Source organism: Alternaria metachromatica (genome assembly GCF_023757995.1).
Source record: "Alternaria metachromatica strain BMP 0045 chromosome Unknown scaffold_39, whole genome shotgun sequence".
NCBI lineage: Eukaryota > Fungi > Ascomycota > Dothideomycetes > Pleosporales > Pleosporaceae > Alternaria > Alternaria metachromatica.
The window spans coordinates 1-19,400 of NW_026055530.1; the positions used below are offsets into that span (position 1 = coordinate 1).

The 19,400-nt window shown below is 53.4% G+C and overlaps 6 protein-coding genes across 6 annotated transcripts; 3 read left to right on the forward strand and 3 right to left on the reverse strand.

Annotated features, from left to right (window-relative positions):
• Nucleotides 1-630: 630 nt before the first annotated feature.
• On the reverse strand, nt 631-1,974 carry J4E83_009957 (uncharacterized protein; the record flags this gene model as incomplete). The annotated part of the gene is made up of 2 exons (XM_049336841.1): nt 631-851; nt 927-1,974. The coding sequence occupies 2 exons, from the start codon at nt 1,972-1,974 to the stop codon at nt 631-633; spliced, it is 1,269 nt and encodes a 422-aa protein (XP_049183965.1).
• A 209-nt stretch (nt 1,975-2,183) lies between these two features.
• J4E83_009958 (uncharacterized protein) lies at nt 2,184-3,962 on the forward strand (the record flags this gene model as incomplete). Its single annotated transcript, XM_049336842.1, has 1 exon — nt 2,184-3,962. The coding sequence occupies one exon, from the start codon at nt 2,184-2,186 to the stop codon at nt 3,960-3,962; it is 1,779 nt and encodes a 592-aa protein (XP_049183966.1).
• A 161-nt stretch (nt 3,963-4,123) lies between these two features.
• Nucleotides 4,124-5,656, reverse strand: ARP3 (Arp2/3 complex subunit, actin nucleation center; the record flags this gene model as incomplete). Its single annotated transcript, XM_049336843.1, has 5 exons — nt 4,124-5,026; nt 5,076-5,162; nt 5,212-5,486; nt 5,539-5,561; nt 5,622-5,656. The coding sequence occupies 5 exons, from the start codon at nt 5,654-5,656 to the stop codon at nt 4,124-4,126; spliced, it is 1,323 nt and encodes a 440-aa protein (XP_049183967.1).
• A 905-nt stretch (nt 5,657-6,561) lies between these two features.
• J4E83_009960 (uncharacterized protein) lies at nt 6,562-8,511 on the forward strand (the record flags this gene model as incomplete). The annotated part of the gene is made up of 5 exons (XM_049336844.1): nt 6,562-6,566; nt 6,623-6,646; nt 6,706-6,905; nt 6,955-8,211; nt 8,261-8,511. 5 exons carry the CDS (start codon nt 6,562-6,564, stop codon nt 8,509-8,511), a joined length of 1,737 nt encoding a protein of 578 aa, XP_049183968.1.
• A 4,831-nt stretch (nt 8,512-13,342) lies between these two features.
• Nucleotides 13,343-14,753, forward strand: J4E83_009961 (uncharacterized protein; the record flags this gene model as incomplete). Its single annotated transcript, XM_049336845.1, has 2 exons — nt 13,343-13,350; nt 13,562-14,753. The coding sequence occupies 2 exons, from the start codon at nt 13,343-13,345 to the stop codon at nt 14,751-14,753; spliced, it is 1,200 nt and encodes a 399-aa protein (XP_049183969.1).
• A 2,483-nt stretch (nt 14,754-17,236) lies between these two features.
• J4E83_009962 (uncharacterized protein) lies at nt 17,237-18,699 on the reverse strand (the record flags this gene model as incomplete). The annotated part of the gene is made up of 2 exons (XM_049336846.1): nt 17,237-18,231; nt 18,282-18,699. 2 exons carry the CDS (start codon nt 18,697-18,699, stop codon nt 17,237-17,239), a joined length of 1,413 nt encoding a protein of 470 aa, XP_049183970.1.
• Nucleotides 18,700-19,400: the final 701 nt, after the last annotated feature.

The window sequence follows — 19,400 nt, forward strand, 5'->3', positions numbered from 1 at the left end:
CCCCCCCCCCCCCCCCCCCAAACCTCCGCACTTCCTCGCTAACACCCACCAAGCTATCATCCCTCCTCCTCACGCTCTCCAACAACCCCAGCGCCGCGATCCTCGATGGGCTCCGCGGGTTAGAAAGGAAAACGAGTTTGGTGTTTACGCTGCTCAAGGCGAGTGTGTATAGTATTGTGTTGAATCAGCAGATTGATACTGAGGGCGGGGATGGGGAGGGCGAGGGCGAGGGGGAGACGGAGGGGTTGAGTCGGATGAGTAGTCGGGGGTAGGGGGGTAGGGGGTAGTAATGGGGAGGGATGGAGGATGTGGGAAAGGGATGGGAGGGAAGGGATGGGAGGGGGTGGAGGAAGGGATAAAGAGGTGGGAAGGGGAAGGAATGAGAGCGTTTGACGATTATGATACCCCACTAGAACAGCAATGTAAACACATACTTCGATACAGCGAGCGAAACAGAGAAGTTGGTATGCAAGATAACATGATATGATACAAGATATCTACACAAGCTCTACATGAGCATCTCCACCTCATACCATGCCATGCCTATGATACACCTCTACTCTATCCTCCTCTTCACATGCAGGAGCCCAACAACAGTCACATAGCCATCCATATACCGAAGTATATAGACTAATGTATGCTCCCTCCATAGTAAACCTTTCTAACATCCACCAGCTTCTTCCCCCTCGCTCTGGCAATCTCATCCGGTAACCTCTGCTGCGTAAGCGCCTCCCACGTCGCCTTGATAACGTTCATTTTATTCCTCGACCGCGGTGTCTTGGCCGACAGATCCTGAAGACCCGCTGCACGTGCGAGTTCGAAAATGAGATGTTGGACGCGGAGACCGAAACCTGCTCATAGTCAGCCGTCATGTTTGCAAAAGGTAGGTCACAAGGAAGTGTGGGATAACGAGAAGAATGACTTACCAGGCGGTCTCGCAAAAATCTGGACCTTCGTCGCACCGACCTTCTTCTCCAGATCGCCAAATGTAGTCCTGTTCTCGTAACGGGGAACAGGGCGCATGTTTCGTATGGCGCTCATGACGCTCTGCTTGCGGCCTTCATCCGGTTCTACGGATTTGCCTTCTCCGACGCCGAGGAGCCCGTCTTGGTTACCCGCAATGGTCAGGTAGTACATACTTCTTATCTTGCCCATGCGAGTCTGGTTGGTAACGAAGTGCGTAACTAGTGTCTTGACGCGGATTTGGCGCAGCTTCTGCTTGTCCCAGCCTAGGTATTGCAAGAGGCGCTTTTGCCGTGGGTCCTCTTCTTCTTCGGTCGAGAGACGCCGGGTCTGACGGACCATGCGGTTTTCGACGCGGGGGAGGTCGGGTGCGATGACCGAGTGGCGCTCGTCGCCTAGGGCTTGGAGGGCGGCGGGGTTCTTGGATGTGTAGGTTGCGCGGGGGTCTAGGGTGGCTTGGGTGACGGCTGCGTCCATGGCTTTTTGTAGGTTCTCGTCGTCTTCTGGTATGCCGTCGGGGTACATCTTTGCGAGGTTTTCCGTCGCAATGCGGGTTATGTTCTCGTCGCGCTCGACTTCGTTGGCGATGCGGAAGGTTTTTGGGCCTTCGATGTCGTCGCCTGTTAGGCGCTCAGGTCGGTCCGTGACGGGGTCTACCTGCGCCAGGTCGTCTTCGTAGTTCATACGCCATGGATCTGTTCTTCGCTGGCCCTGCGTGAGGACATCTCGGGCGTCGATTGTAGACTCGGCGGCTTTGATGGCGGCGATTTGCGAGGGTGTGTACTTTTTCTCGAGCAGCGTCGTCTCCGAGGTGTCGTACTTGGGGTACTCTGCTTCGGCGGCCTGGTTGAGGAGCTTGAGGTCATCGGCCTTTATTGACGGGTAATGCGGTCTCCTCTTGCGAGCGGGTCTGGGTGCGGAAGCATGGAAGGTGCGTTGCGGAGGCGGTTTAGGCAGCGTCGTCGATGCTGCTTTGGTGAAGAGACATCTTGCGGGGCGGCAGACGCTCATTGTTGGCCTTGGACCTCCGAGTGAGGGCCAATGGAGCGTGGGGAGGCGGTAATAGCGGGTGGCCTGCGCGGCGTTGTGATGGTCAAAGTGAAGTTCGGAAAGTTCAGCGTGACTAAGCGGGATGGCAGTAATCGCTCCAGCCAATCGCCATCTCTCTATCCCAGTGACTAACGCGACTTTCTCTTTTCTCCAATTTCACGATTTACTGCATGTACTCTGGGATTCTTACTCGACCGCTCCGGACACTGCTGGTCAGTAGCCGATATACCCAGATTGCTAGATACAGAATGGCTTCGTCAGCGGACAATGTCGCGTCTATTGAGAGCAACGGCGCGAAAAGATATGCCGAGACGCCTCTACGGAGCGAGGAAGGACCACGAGGCAACTACAGATTCAAGAACAAGCGCATGAAGAACGGACATGCTGAGCAGAGCAAGATTCTGAAAACTAACGGAACCAATGAGGAGGTCTTATTGCAGGACGTTACTGCGCTCATCAAGAACCTCAATATAGAAAGAGAAGGAAAGGAAATCTCGACAACACTGGCAGAAAAGTTCAAGGAGATCGAGGTTGAAATCAAGGAAATCTCTTCCACTGGTGATGGCCTCGGTTTCCAGAAGGATTCAGATTCGGACCAGGTCTATGTCGTACCCTTCAGTGCACCAGGAGACATCGTAACAGCCCGGCCACACAAGCACTTTGAGAAAGAAAAGTACTCCATGGCCGACTTCGTCAACGTGATCACGCCCTCACCTCAACGCGACGACTCTCTAGTAAAGTGTCCCTACTTCGCCAGCTGTTCCGGCTGCCAATTCCAAATGCTACCCTACGACACGCAACTCGCGCACAAAAAGACCATCGTCGAGAAAGCGTACAAGAACTTCTCCAACCTCCCACCAGAGCTCATCCCCACCATCGGCGACACAATCGGATCGCCATTGCAATACGGCTACCGCACAAAGCTAACCCCCCACTTCGACGGCCCGCCCGACGCCCGCCGCAGCGACGGCCGCAACGGCATAAAGCGCACCTTCAAAGAAGTCCCACCCATCGGCTTCATGAAAAAAGGCACCCGCAACACAATCGACATAGAAGACTGTCCCATCGGCACAGACGCCGTGCGCGCCGGCAACAAGCGCGAGCGCAAACGCGTCGCAGACACCATATCCACCTACCACAAAGGCGCCACGCTCCTCCTCCGCGAATCCACTACCCGCATCCCCAAGACCGACTACGACGCCAGTAAAGAAACAGATCCCGACGCGGTGATTGAAGACCGAGGCACGCACATCCACCGCAAAATCTGCATAACAGACCCCAACGCCAAATCCACAGAATACATCTCCGACGAATTCCAATTCGTGAATCCAGCCGGCTCTTTCTTCCAGAACAACAATTCCATCCTCCCTGTCTTCACACAGTACATACGCGAGAACATCTTGCCTGCACCCAGCCAAGACCACAAAATCACCCATCTCATCGACGCATACTCCGGTTCCGGTCTCTTCACCATCACGCTCTCAGCGCTGTTCAAATCATCGCTCGGAATCGACATTTCATCCAGCAGCATCGAGTCAGCGAGCACGAACGCAAAGTTGAATAACTTGCCGGAATCTTCTACGCGGTTTATCGCGGCGGATGCGGCGAGGCTGTTCGCTTCGATCAAGTCGCCCGCGGAGGAGACGGTCGTTATGTTAGATCCGCCGCGCAAGGGCTGCGATGAGTCTTTCTTGAGACAGCTGGTACAGTATGGGCCTGCGAGAGTGGTGTATGTGAGTTGTAATGTGCATACGCAGGCGAGGGATGTGGGGGTCTTGGTTGGCGGGATGACGGGTGTGGATGGGGGGTTTGGTAAGGGGGAGGGGTGCTATGAGATTGAGAGTTTGAGGGGCTTTGACTTTTTCCCGCAGACGGGGCATGTGGAGGGGGTTGCTGTGTTGAGGCGGAAGAGCGGTGGGGAAAAGGGTGTCAAGGACGTGGAGTCATGAGGTTGAGTACGGTTTCTTTTTGGTATGGTCAGTGAGCGATCAAAGGCATATCGATCTGATGTGTTGATTGTCTTCTCATTGTCAAATGTTTTGCTGTCATCTCGTGCTCGCTCAATAAGCCATGCCAACATCTACACACATTCCCTACGATAGCCCGCCGCTTACGTGCTTCCTGGTCCACCCAGCAGCGCGAACCTTCGGACAATGCTGGGACCAATCTCGTCGTATTCCGCCTTGGTGTGGCAGTAGCTCTTGAACTCTGGTGTCTGACCGAGCAAGCTACCACCGAACCATGGGCCGTGTCTTTGCCTCTTGTGAGTGATGACTTGTACGTCCAGACCACCACTCTTTGCTCCTCCGCTCTTCGCTTCCGAAGCCTTGATCCTTGCGTCGACCATGTGCCTGATGTCGCGCTGCAGGCGTCGGCCAAAGTCCTTGTATAGTGTCGAACCACCCGAAAGCACAATGTTCTTGTAGAGTCCTCTGCGTACGTCGATGGGGGAGGATTGGATGACGGTGTCGACAATGGTAGGTAGCGGGGTGAGGAAGTCGGACGAGTAGATCTCGGGGTTGAAGAAGATCTCAGGCGCGAGGAAACGTTCGTAGCCGACATCGACGGACGTGGTCTTGCCGTTGGGGTAGTTGACGGTGTGCTTCTTGAATCGGTCGTCTGACTCGCGGTCGAAGCGGGCAAACTCCTTGACAATATCAGGGCATACGTAGCAGTATTCCTCCTTGATGCGCTCGGCAGTCTGGAGGGAGGAGTCGGGTTCGCCGCGTTCTCGGAGGAGCGATTGTACGAAGTTGGTGATGTCGCGACCGGCGATGGGGACACTCTTGATTGAGGAACCGATGACGTAGCCTTCAGCAACGGGGATAACGTGCGTGACACCAGCTCCGGAGTCGATGACAGTTCCGGTGAGGGATCGGTCCTGCACCTTGGAGCTAGTCCATGACGCGGCCAGGGCGAGCACAGCTTGTACGGCAATGTAGAGACCGGCGACGTTGAACGACTCGAACATGATTTCGGCGGTGGCTTCGCGGTTCTCGGGAGGGTTCAGTGGCTATGGCTTGTCAGCTCCATCCTCCAGCGATTGTAGAAAGATAGCGTACGGGCTCGGTGAGGAGGAAGTGGTGGTCCTCAGGCTCCACTCTCAGGTACTTGAATATCGAGTTGGACCAGAAGCGTTCCATAAGGTCCTGCATGCTATTAGTACACCCTACCCTCTATCTGCATGCCTCTCCATACCCAGTTGTCTATCTGACCATGCCTGATCGGGTAGTTGATGCCATAGCCCGCGCCTCCAGCTGCGGCCAGAGCTTCGTCGCCGATGAAGAAGTCGAGGTCCTCGGTGCCGCGCTTTCCAGACAGATGCCCACCCGGCCCAGCTCCACCAGTCAGGAATGAGGGCTTGTTCGCAACGGCTGGGCGTCCAGAACCTGATCCGCCGCTACCGCCTGTTGGGCCTTTGGTAGCTATCGCGGTGGGGAAGACGAAGGAGGGAGAGTCGTTGCCGGCGAAGCCTGGTAGATTGTTATTAGAGGCCAACTCCACGAATTGAATTGGTCAGCATACCGAGCTTCGAGTATCCCGTACCGCTATAGCCAGTGTCAGTACTCGATCGCAACGTGGGTGCCCATGGGCAGCGGGTAGCTTACTTGTCCATGACAACGGCGGGGGTTTGAGACGCCATCTTTGCTGCTGCTTGGCACAAAAACGAATATGCAACGCAGCTCAGGTGGTACCTGGTATAAGAGCAGAAACGCGTGGGCTGGGTGTCGAGGTGGCTTCGTCAAAGAGGTGACGACGGCGGTCGGTGCACGTTGTCGAATCAGGCACCGCCCCGCTCCGCCCTTGGCAGCGGAGGGAGACGAAATAGTGGGGAAGGACTTGCTCACTCCGTCAACACGATTGCTCCTGCCTCCCTGATCTGCCGTGCCTACCGCTTCAATAAAGTCTGTGTCATACCGCAAAATACTGCAACCACATGGCTTAGGCTGATGCACAGAGGAAAGAGCCATCGCAAGCTCATTTTTGACATCGCTGCTAACCTCCTCTCCACTGACTGTGCACCTACAGCGCTCATCGAGCATCTCTCCCACTCTCATTGCTCACCCCGCCGCCACAGGTCCCCATCGCCTTTACATCGGCTCATCCTCTCCATTAATTTCTCATTGTTCCCCTCCTCAGTCACCTCGTCTGTCCTGGAATTACCTATCTTCTCTTCCGAACCTACACCTGCCCGTGTCTCGAATGACCGCTTAACGACCGTTTCCACAGTCAACCTCACAGCCGTCTGCCGCTACCGCCCACTCTAGAGTGACACCGGATTATCCCGATAATCGGCCAAACATTCCCGCCCCGGCAACAAACGCCCGTCGCGTCTGTACTGACCCAGAACTGCCATCAAGCCTCATCTGAGAACCGTCATCTCTCACTGTATTGCACTGGATACGTTCGGCCTGCGCTTCCGCGACCTTTGTCGACGCTTTTCCACTCACAAAGGCATGTCGGTCCCTAGTCGTCACTATGCACCCATAGACGGAGCTTATCATATTGATACGCACACACGCAAAGCCTCGCGTAGTCCGCCAAACGATGATGTATGCTGCATATATGTTCACGCTGGCGCCGGCTATCATAGCCACCAGAACGAGAGGATACATCTGGAAGCGTGTAACGAGTGAGTTTTCTGGTGTTTTCTCTAGGTTGTCCCGCATACGCTCATGCTAATATGCGCAGTGCCGCGCAGCTGGCCATGTTGATTCTGAAGAACGGCGGCTCAGCGCTGGATGCTGTCGAGGCTGCAATCAAGACATTGGAAGATCGAGAAATCACCAATGCTGGCTATGGAAGCAACCTCGCAATGGACGGTGTGGTTGAGTGCGATGCCTCCGTGGTCGACCATTACGGGCGTAGCGGAGCTGTCGGGGCTGTCGCTCGTAAGTCTAGCAACTAAAGGCTATGGTCCAGTATTGACAATGATTACAGAAATCAAAAACCCTATTTCGCTAGCACGAATGGTGCACGACCACACGATGAGTCCACTTACGCTGCGTCGAGTCCCTCCAAACCTCTTGGTGTCGCAGGGTGCCACCGACTTTGCTGTGGAGATGGGCATGCCGATTCTGCCCCACGACGCACTCATTTCTCCCGCCGCGAAAGAGCGCTGGATGCGGTGGCGTTCCGACTTGAGGTCTGCCGAGCGCAAGTCCAGGAAGAGCGGCGCCCACCCGTCCTGTTGGAAGATCAGGGACAATGTGGCGCCAGCGGATGAGCGAGCGCACGAACGCGTGCGCGAACAACACACCCAAAACCTGCTACGCACCCACAAATCCCTACTGCAGTCACAGTCACCTCCGCTTTCCGACGATGTGATGTACGACCAAGCCGAGAATGCATCTTCCGACCCTTCAGTTCCTCCTTCCGAGCAGTCGTCGAGCTCTTGGATAAGCGATGAGCAGACGAGTGCACCCGAACTGATCGATCAAGCCCCATCGCCTGCTGACGTACGCCCACCTACTGTTGCGGATGCTTCTCGCAATGCCTTTGTCAACAGCACCCAACAGATCCCTACCCTGAAAGAGTATCGTCGCGATGCAGGCTACGAGAGCATTATGGAAGATGCGCAGATGGAGGACATGACCTACGCACCAAAGCCACGCAAAGCATGGGCTGATGGGTCTGGGGAGGATTTTGACTCTGATTCGAGCGCGCAGACAGCAAAAGGCAATCCCGTGGAGAGCTCTCAGTGTGATGGTGTCGACACTCGTCTGCCACAGACTCCTGACGAGAACTCAGTCAATTCGAAGTTCGCTACCGCATCGACACCTCTGAGTCACGTCAGAGAGACCGCGCCACTACCGCCGATGCCATCTAATGCGAGCCGCCATGACGCCGAGGAAGATCACATCACCGACACCGTTGGGGCTATCGCAATAGACAGCTGGGGCAACATTGCTTGCGGTGCATCTTCTGGTGGCATTGGCATGAAGTACCGCGGACGTGTGGGGCCAGCAGCTCTCGTCGGTGTTGGTGCTGCAGTCATTCCCGTGGACCCAGACGACCCCGAGCAGACCTCTGTCGCGACTGTCACAAGCGGAACCGGTGAGCATATGGCAACCACCATGGCCGCTACGGTATGCGCCGAGCGTCTCTATCAGAGCGTGAAGAAGAGCCGCGGCGGTGACTATGTCGAGGTTACCGAGGACGAAGCTCTCAAGGCAATGATCGAGAACGAGTTTATGGGTATACAGTTCTTGTCGCTGTCATGTGCAATATACTAACTTCATGCCAGGTCACCCAAGTGTCAAGCACAGCAATTCCGCAGGCGCCATCGGCATCCTTGGCGTCAAGAAGATGCGCTCCGGCATGCTGCTCTACTACGGACATAATACCGACTCGTTCGCCATGGCATCCATGTCATCCGAAGACGACCGACCCGCCTGCTCAATGTCACGCAGCAACGGCAACGGCCAGATCGCACAGGGTGGACGGATGATGCCCATGAGGCGCAACAAGAAGACCAAGTCTACCCCTCGCCGATGACCGTGGTCATGCGCGGGTACCTGAGCTGCTGCCCTAAGAACCTATATCTCTTAACGCATTGAGCCTCAACCCGGATGTTAGCCAATGAGCGTTTGTCACTGCCTATGTTCCTGTTTTCCTTTCCTTCGTGTAAAAGCATATGCATCTATGGTAGTTCTATACCCCTGCATGGTAGTTGTGTTTCCTGTCCTTCTTCCATCAGCGAGCGGTGCTTTAGGAATCTCACAACAGTATTGTTAGCCAAGAAAAGTTTACCTGTGTTCGAATGGGGAGACATGTAGTGCAAGGTTTAGACGATTAGCGATGAAATTCACGAGCATCATTGCATCCAGCTCGCATGTACCTGACTTTTCTTATGTAAGTCTTGCTGTTTCTCGCCATCTCTACCGCTGCTTGACATAGTCTGCACGTAGTCTTAGTGCACATGTTGTAAATCCGGAGAGCCGCTTGACATAAGCAGCGAAGGAGGTGAAATCCATGGACGGCCCGAGCGATTACCCACGTATGGACTAGCTTCCGTACTCCCCGCAACTGAACACTGCCCTCGACTTCGCATCTTTGCATCTTCAACCATAACACTATAATCGCTAAGTAACACTACGGGCATTCTCCTCGTACCACCCAACAGTTTCAGCACTGTAAGTCGTCACTCTATGAAACCTTCGGTCGCTGTTCGTGATACTGAACAAAGAAAGCAACTATACACCATGCCCACTACAACGAGACCATCGGGGCCCACACCCGTTCCGGAAGCGAGATCTTCTAGTCACTATGATTTGATCTGGCCTCTCCATCGCTGGCACTACGACGTGCCATCCTCGCAACCAAAAACCTTTGCCATCATCGAGGGCGAGCTACGTCGCCTACCTCTTTTTTTCGTGAGAGCGCCTATCCGCTCGAGGACACGAAAGCATTACTTCGCAATGGTCAGTAGCCAAGAGACAGGTATCTACGAGGGCAGCTTCGAAAGCTTTCGGGGGTACATTGCTGGCTATCCCGATGGTCTAGTGGCAAACTTCGAGACCAAGACGAAGGCGGAAGCATGGTTGGAAACCATGCTACCGTCTATAAGCGTGTACAAAGAAATAGTCTTGCCTAGGCTCTTGCGAAAGAAGAGGTACTATGTCATAACAGGTGGGTGCCAACGAGGCATCACCCGGGAAGGCCCATTTGGTCGCTTTTACAACGCATAATTTGGAGCTTCTCAGACTCTGTTAGAAGTCCAAGTTTGGTTGGAAACGGTAGTTGAAGACGGTGGTTGGAGACAACGGCTGAAAACGGACAGGAGGTGGAGGGATTTACTAAAATCGAATATATTCATCAAGGAACTTCTTTATCACCCATCATGCACGCAGCAAGTTTCGCGATTTAGAAAGCTCTGTATAGCCTTTTTCACGTCTCGTATGTGCAGTGAACCTCGATCAGGCTCTTCGTGTTCCTCGCGCCAAGCACGTTGCTGACAGTCTACGCTCTTCACTTTTAAGTTTGAGATCCTCGTCAAAACATTAGCAATATACTGCTATCGAGGTATGCACTGGTGTCACATGATGCTGAAGTACTGCAGAAGTCAGGACCAAACGTGTGAGAAATCTGTACACTCTGTATCTTGCGTTGAGACGTGGAACTTTGTTCGTCTCATCAGTACAGAGTTTCCACGAAGAAGTCTCACTGACGCAAGTACGCTGTAAGAGGCTAAGCACCCAAGAAAATTGCTGGATCGAGGTTCGTAACGAATTCCGTCATCTGGACGGGGTTATGTGATCAGTGCGAGTACCCCCACACTACCACCTGAGCAGTATCTCATGATTCAGTAGCCGGCGACATGTGTTACTCCTCACATGACATCTGGCTTTGATTCGTGCATCTGTGTACCATCCGAGGTCGGCGCGGCACCACGCGGCATCATGCCAGGGCGGGGCCAGTTACCACCTAGGAAACATCTTACGGGGACGTCAGCGTTTCGCATTCCCCGCGCCCTGCGCCTAGGAAGGTCCCTGAAGATACCCAGTCGCTAGCGCAACGATAACGACCGTTCCAAACTCTGGAAAACGACCGAGTTTGAAGCGTTGGCTAATTCATGTCGAAGAAATGGCATCTTCCGACCATCATGTCTCATACCCTGGGATTTCGAGGTTACGACAACTCCTGCCGTCCGAGTAAGAATAGCAGCCCAACATTGCGGTTTGGCAGCATGTAAAACCCTCGCAATGTAACGTTCTTGTAAGGTGCCGAATTAACACCGATCGAACTACCTAGGTACACTTCTCCGGACCCTGTCAGACTTGACGATCCCGAGGCTGCGCAAGACTGGAACAAGGCTTAGCACATGAGGCATGAACACGGAATCTCCAAACTCCAAAAGCCTCTATGTGATTGGAACTTAGAGCATGCCCGCTTGGAGCGGCGCCCGACAAAGATCTCACCAAAGCGGGCGAGCTGTAGGCGCAATCTCCACATCCTCTACGTGAGTATCATAACGCCGTTCAGTTCGCATCTTCGACAAACTAGCCGCAATTATCATCATAATCATCTTCGCTGTTGTTTGGCATCGCTTGCAGACACACCTGGGCAGTTTAACGCTGAAAAGATCAATCACGTGAGTGAGAGCTTCGTCCGTGTTGTAGCTAGGTTGTTCATAATACTGAGTAACCATAGAAGCCTTTCCTTCAGGACAATAGTGGTCATGGCATTCGATAACAACGCAACGAGGTCGACAACCCAACAGTCAGCAAGTCTGGGTCTCGTTCATTCACCCTCCACGAGAACATACCCGAATGATCCTTTGATGCAGATGCGGATCAAGTCCTGGGCAGTCATTACGAGAAAGGGGCAGTATATCTACAACGGTCTACGGCTTGTGCAGTTGTTTCATGGTGGACAAATCGATGTGTTGGTGCAAGGATTTGGGGATGAAGCAGCGGCACGAGCATGGCTAAAGCAGATCGCTCAATGCACGGAGGAGCTTAACACTTGCTGCGATGAAGTCAATGTTGTAAAGCAAGGGAGTCTGCTGACGCCCACCATGTACGCGGCATTGTTCCTGTACTAGACAGCCTCAAAGAGTCTTCAGCATACATAGGTAGTTGGCCCTCACTATTGTCTCGGATGTAGTAGATAGCTAAGCACCATTAAATTCGTTTAAACGTCTTCAGTTTTGTCCAGATGTGATGCCTCAAAAAGCTCAGGACTCCAAGCCAGTACAACGATGGCCGCGTTGAGGTTGCCAGATGACTACCCACATTCATGAAAAGCCTTGCAGGAACGCACATGTGTCTAATTCGACCAAGATCGGAGCAAATGGCGGGGGATGCAAGCCGCACCTCTTTGCCCAGCTTGTGAGCGCTCTGATTCTGATCGTAATCTCTCTAAGCGCTTGGGTACGGTGACTGATACCCGAGGAGGTGCTTACGCGTCTACATCGTCTCAAAGAAATGGTAACTGGTTCGGCCAAACTTTCTATAGAGTTACATGGCTCGTCGAAGAGCACTACGAATAGATGGTACTCGGGCTCTGAGGACTTTTGGAGCATGGTGTTCTTCGGAGGCATCTGCTAGCATTGTTCAAGGTATCTATGGAGGCGACCGGGATGTGATAACTGGCCGAAGTAGCCGCGATATCGGTACCTTGCGGCTAACTACGTATCGAGCTCGTGCTCAAGCATATGTATATCCGTTACGACTTTGCAAACAATACAAGCATATGTCAGGCCCTCACATTAACTTAATTGGGTGAATACGTAGTGTATAACATGGGTGTATATGTGCGGAGGCGAATGCATTGACGCCGGTACCTTTTCGGGATTATCAATGCTCAGCTTCGCCTCAGTAACGTAGCGTTGGGTCGAAGGATTTCTCAGGTCACTTTTCAAAGGTGGGTCGTAGTGAGATTTTCGGTAGGCCCGAACCGTAAAGTTTGGGCTATCGATAGCTTGCCGTGTTCCCTTGTGTAGGGTGCATTACTCGAACAGGTAAGCGTTCACCTCGACTATACAACTACACCTGCATCTTGGCTTTCGTAGACAACACCAGATCAAGACAGGCTGGCTGAATTGCTGGGTAACATGCTTGCACGTTCGAGCTCAACAGTTTCGAATCCACGCTACTCATAACACACCATTCTCGGTTCAATCAAATCTTGCTAGCTGCTCCGAGAGTGTGCCTTACTCTGGGTACCAGAGCGCTGAAGACGGCGCAGGGAAGCATCACGGCCTCACCCTGAATATGGAATGTGACGCTACTAAGACTGCTCTAGCTTCAGCCATCAAGTGAACGGCAATGCTTTTCGGCTTTTCTGGCAAAAATTTCTGCGGAACCGGAGAAAGAGTTGTACGGAGAGGTATTCTCCGCAGGCATTCTGGTAGGGATCCGTAGGTTGAGGGTGTGCGCAACCTTGAAAGAGCTCATATTGTATACTACCCAAGCAACCGGAAACATATGGCCCGACGGTGCCATCAGTCGCCCTGGACGTAAGCTGAGAGATCAACCCGAAAGCGGGTGCGTATTTTCATGTCGCCGTTCAATCTCAACGAGCATATGTTAAAGTTGCTACATTACTCATCTGGCCACTCTGGTATAGAGGGTTTGGCATACTTAAACTCCGCTGCGCCTCCCTTTTATGTATCTCGGTACTGAACATTGCCTTCTTCAATCACACAATCAATTCACTGCACGAATTCCATTCCAAAGATGCCTCCACCAAAGACCCCGAGAGTGAAGAAAGCCGATGCAACCAACACTGGCCCTTCACCAGACGAGCCGCCTCGTACCTTCCTTGGAGACTGGCTTTTAAGCTGGTACATACCGTATTGCCAGCCCCTGTATAGGAAAGGCCAATGGTTCTGTACGTGCTCAACTTTGGGACTACGTTGATCATGACTAACAAATTTGCAGGTCGATGTGAGGATAGGCAACAGCCTAAGTTTGCTCTGAAGCCACTCCTCGGCGCAAACGACCGGATCTGTAAGGCATCATGCACTCAGTTTGCGGCCAAAGACTAACCTTTCCCCAGATTTTACTTGCTCTCGAGGTTACGGTCACCCCAAGGAGTGCAGGTTTCGATTTGAGCTGGCCGAGCTCGAATGGCTCTCTCATAAGATCGACATGGAGCGGAAGGGCAAGGTCCTGCCAGACGAAGAAGGCACACCGTCTGCCTCTTCTTCTACCCGACCCAAGAGACGAACGCCAACCGCTCGAGCGACCGACATGGACCGCGAGGACGAGCTCCCAACGGACGATGAAGACGTACCCGCAGCATCTTCATCAGCTCCGGCCAAGAGACGAACGCCAACTACTCGAGCGACCGACATGGACCGCGAGGACGAGCTCCCAACGGATGATGAATACCTACCCGCAGCATCTTCATCAGCTCCCGGCAAAAGACGTATCATAACCCCGCGCAAGGGCCGACGTGTTCCAACTCCCACCGTACCAACGGATGACGAGGTCGAATCGAGCATGCCTGTCCAGTCCAGTGCAGCTGGACCCTCTTCGAGGAGGAGAACCTTAGCGTCAGTCAACACCCCGACCCCAGGGGGAAGCGCGGGTAAGCGACCAGCCCCGCCGGAATTTGACTCAGACGAGGTTGAGGAGGTGCCACCCCCATACCACTCCCATCCCGGCTTCCCGAAGCCAGAACGTGACAACAACCGTCGCCCTGCGAAGCGATCTAAAGGGTCCGGGGCCGGAGCCAAGAGGTACTACGTGGTGATCGAGGGCTTCGAGAGAGGTATCATCTACGACACCTGGCAGGGCTGTAGACACGTCATCGACCGGTACCCCGGATCTGTGCACTTCAGCGCCCCGACTAAGGCTGTGGCGATCAAGCTGTGGAGGGAGAACACAGATGCGCCGGTTCCCGACGTGAAGCTGAGGACCGAATTGACCAAGGAAGACTGCGTGGGTCCGGAGCACAACCTGCCGACGTACTACAACCCCAGCAGTCCCAAGTTGCAGCCTTTCTCGTGGCCCAAGGCCATACGGGTCTTCGTGAGTGAGTACTCGCGACTCAGCAACAAGCTCGAGACGGCGAGCTTGAAGGACGATATACGCGGCTTCCTCACTGAGTGCAATGCCTTGGTCAGTCCAAGCGCGAGCAAGAGACTCGATGCTTTGGTGAGGAACCACATTACGATGATCGATGGGTTGAAGCAAGACCACAAGCTGGAGGTCAAGCGCCTTACCGATGAACTGACGACACTGAAGATGGTGATCTACGACCGTCTCCAAGATTCGCAGCGATACTAGTTGATTTCCTGACTCCATCTCCTTGGTCAGATCCTGTCAAGTCTTTCCTTCACTGTTACCGCACACTCCTTTTGCATGTGTCTTCTCGCGTGTGGGTATCTATGGTCTTGGCGTATCGGGTTTCCTAGGAAAAAATGCGTGGGGCTGGTTGATCGCCTGTAAGAGGGAAAGGTAGCTGTACATAGCATGAATTCCAAACCATCCCACGCAATACCTTCTGCCTCATCCTTTGCTGACACTGCTTCACACTGCTTCTTGTTTCGCTCGCTCGCTCAATGTTTAACATCGTTTGGTCTTGCTATCCCAACGCCGCGTACTTGTGGCTATACACGAACGTGCCTCAAACACACTTGTTCGCCTTCAGCACGCTATGGAGGAGCGCTCGACCAAGCTCTGGGGTCTTGCAGGGGATGGTCGCGGGGTGGTTGGATCCCCAGAATGTGGTATCTGATGACTGTCGTATGAAGAGTAGGCTCGCCCCCAATATATACAACCAAAGTACCCTTGCGAAAAGACCCCTCAGGCTCGAGCGCGAAAGACAGAGAAGAGTAGGCTCGCCTGACACCTCACGTCGGCAGAGACTGCCTGCACCCTGCAAGTTAGCAAAGTGGGGTACGGGTCTACCCGTGGTAGCGCATCTTTACTGCTGTTAGTAGGGTCTCGCTCCTTGGGTTCTGGCATGGGTGCTACGTCACCACGGGTGTTTTAGAGCGTCTGGAGCACTCACCCTGTTACGCAGCTCGCGCTTTAAACGAGAAGTAACTGTGGTTCTTCTCTTGTTGTCGCTGAAGTTGTTGTGAGCAGTGTCGTCATAGCGCAGGGTAATCTCTTAGTATGTGATGTCACTTCATAGTACTATGGAACGGCGCGTGATGCGCAATCCGAGGAAACCAATATTGCGAGTGAACAAGTGGGTTTACATGCACGAGAACTGATAAAGGCGAAGTCCACGGTACGAAAGAGAACTGCCAAGGCCTAGCTGGCAGGGCCGAGTTTCACCGAGCGGAGTGATGTCTAGCCAATAAGCATCATGTCAATGCGCGGCCACACATCTTCCTGCTGCGACGCCGAAAGAATAGAGTGCGCCTTTAACTCAGACGGCGGCCTGGTCCTGGTTCGAGCTGGTCATTGAGACGGAGCTCTTGTACACGCTGCGATTACTATAGCTTTGATGTTGCAGATGGTTTTTCTTATCTACCAGGTAACAGGCACTTGCCCCGATAGCACGTGGTAATGTTCGCCAGCCTGATAGCTGGACCGTTGAATGCCGTCTATGTCGACTAGAAACGACATGGTGTGGATGTTAGGAAAACAACAGAACCTTGGAACATTTCAATGATCATGGGCTTCCCATCTGGGTGGCCGTACAGTAGCTAGGCAGCTTTGTGTCGCAAAGTGTCGCAAAGTTCATTGTAATACTGCACTTCTTGGAGGTTAATATCTAGGTGCTCAAGGCAAGGGTAAAACGAAGTGTTGCGATACACCTAACGAGGGGTGCCTAGCAAGAACACGTTGCGTGTCCGCTTGACCCCGCCGGGATTGCGGTAGATGAATTTGTGGGCTTGTAACGACCTCAGTTCTTGCCACTGCTAATGGTATAACACTGCAAATCTTGGTGATCCATGCTGTATCCTGCCTTCGATTGCCCATGCGTTCACTGTGCTTGCCGCTACACCACCGATCTGCCAACCATGTGATGTCTACCTAGCTCAGTATCTCGACTAATTAACCTTGGAGAACACAATATACATAAGGAAAAAGGACATGTATCGGTTTTGATGATGCATCTCGCGATTGAAGTCATAAGGAGCCGACATGAGGCGTCGTAAGGGGTGGCTGATCGTGGCGCAGGGGCTCAATGTTCGCCCATCTCGGCAAACCTTCTCATGCGACACCACTTCCCCACGGCCAACGCTGACTGGCTGCATGTACCGTCAGCATGTGCAAGGCCAAAAACGCACCCAGACATACGCCCATCCAGTCGAGTACACGTTAGCTGTGCTCGCCCCAATCAAAGGTCCCTAGCTTGTTCACTTCCGGGATCGTGTTAGGGGTGAGACCATCCCAACATTAGTCGAAGATTGACCCAAAAGACATGACGGATGACATCACCCATGTTGCGGTCATAGACGGGCATCACTAGGCGAGCATGATCTACTAGACTTGCGATGATGCAACAGCTGTTGTCGCGTTACCATGATGAAGTCATAGATTTTTGCGACCCGCCTCGGCCAAAACAGTATTCACAAAGTCCGCACATGCATCAGGAGATTAGTCACGGATCACAGCCTTGGTAGGAGAGAAGAGTCTGGAAGACTAGTCACGTGTTCCTATAAACAGATATGCACCCAGTGCTGCATCAAAACCTACATACAAAGCGATACTACCGTCCAACGAGTGCAAACATGTGAAAGCGTAAGAAAACAATGCAAGTAAGGAATAAATTGTTAAAACACTGTACTCCTAAGACGCGTAACTGACAGCTACACCTCATAGCGGAAGCCCGATTGCGCCGCCGCCAGGTGATGATTGACGGCCCTAATCCCGGACGGACTTGGACGAGGCCTGCGGTCGGAATTGCGAGACACCACGGCATCATCGTCGTCGTCGTCGTCATCTTCTCCGTCCTCGTCTTCATATTGTCCATTGTCCTCTCCATTGTTCTCTTCATCGTCATTCTCATCATATTCATCTCCAAATACTTCTTCGTCGTCGGCTTCGGTTTCGGTCCCGGCGTCGTCGTCGTCGTCGTCGTTGTTGTCGTCGTTGTTGTCGTCGTTGTTGTCGTCGTTGTTGTCGTCGTTGTTGTCTTCCCATGGGCCTCGAATGGGCGAAGAGAAGTCGCTTTCACCCGAGACGCTGTCGTCGGAGTAATCGTGGAGCACGTCGTCCACTGATACTCTCCCAGTCTCTCCAGTAGTCGGTGTTGTATGGCGCGGTGCGGCAGCAGGATCATCGATGGGTGACCGGCTAGAGCCTTCCCCTGCCTCGGGTTCGGTATGGCCTCCGGCTTGATTGGAGGTGGCGTTGGAACGTCGCTTCCGGGGTGTTGGACCTAGTTGATTGTCCAGTGGAGCCTTTCGCTTCTGCACCGGCTTCTTCTCCTGGGCCTTCAACACCTCCAGCCAGTGCACCTCCCCGTTGTCGATACGTGCGAGTTCCTTCTGTATCCGGTTGTGTTCTTCGATCGCATCAGGATGTCTGCATCGCGGGATGTTGGTGGCCTCGTGGCGAGTGCTCAGCTTCTGCTCTTTCGTCGCTGTTTCGTTGAACTTGACGCAATTCGTGCAAAGCTTGTTGTCGTCTTCCCAGGGCTTGACACTGCACTTGCCTTTGATGTGTGGTCCAGCGCAGCGTGAGCAGGCTGGTTTCGCTTCACAGTGCTGTCGTCGGGTACCCGTTGACTCGTGTTTGAAGCCTTGGCAATTGTAGCATTGTCTGCGCCGAACTGCCTCCGTGGTAGGCTTGACATCGTGGCCTAGGAAACGATTAGTGATACTTCTGGTATGCTGTTTATTGAAAGCTTACCAGAACCATTGACGATCAAATCCTGGGTGAATTCTTTCGTCTGATCCGAGAACTTGGCAAGCACGTCCAGATCATTGGTAGTCAGGGTCAAATCGCTATGACCCCAGGGGGTGCATGCCTCAATCTGACCTGGCTTCAGCTTGAAGTGTGCCTCGAGTTCTTTCTTGGCGTCCGCGGCAGCGTCGATCATGGTATCACAGTGCTTCTGAGGATATCCGCCGATCTTGAGCATGTACTGCTGTTGAATCAATCCTTGGCACGTGGCGGTTGAGCCGAGTCCGAAAGAAGGTGGAATCTTCTTCTTCATCGCGACCAAGAGTTGGTGGGAATCTTGAGCATCTTTCGTGACGAGGTGGATATCACGACCTTTCGTGATGATGTAAACAACTTTGTCGTAGCCCTTGCCTGCGCGACGCATTGCTTCGAGAAGGGTAGGGGCATAGTCCCGCTTGCTCACGAAAGAGCCAAAGTCGGTTCTTGACAAACGCACGTAGACACCGCATTGGGGAATTGGAAATTTACGAGGAGTAGCGCGGGGAGCCATGATGATGGAAGAAGTGCGTAGTTAAAAAAACGAAAAGCGAGTGAGTGATTGATGCAGCCGTTACTCAAAGACGCGAGGCGTAGGCTCAGCCATAAAGTAATACATCTTCAACGTCTTCAGTGCTTTAGGGCATGTGTAAGTTGTCTCAATGCATGAGCCCGATTAGGGCTAGGAGCTGCCCAAGAAACCGACGACAGATCACAGCATGATGGGCACCTACGTTGAACCGGGCCTTCATCAAAAAGTTCGCGTTGAGCCGCCGCGTCGATCAAGGGGCTCCGAGGGTATGCCGAAACAAGGGGACCTGGACGGGAAGATGACATGGGTTCCTGTAGGCCCGATATGACCACCCATGTATGCTCATGAACCTTATACATAGTGTAAGATGCAAGGGGCGTTCTTAGGCACTGGAGGGCCGATAGCACGGATGAAGGCGGAAGCGGCTTACACTGTATGCGGGGTTACGAGCGCAGCAGAGGGAAAGTGCGGGAGGTCCATTCCCCCCAGGAGGAATCAACTGGGCGGTTCTCGTGGAGGCCTCGTTCACCACGCCCCGCCGTCATCGTCGTGCAAAC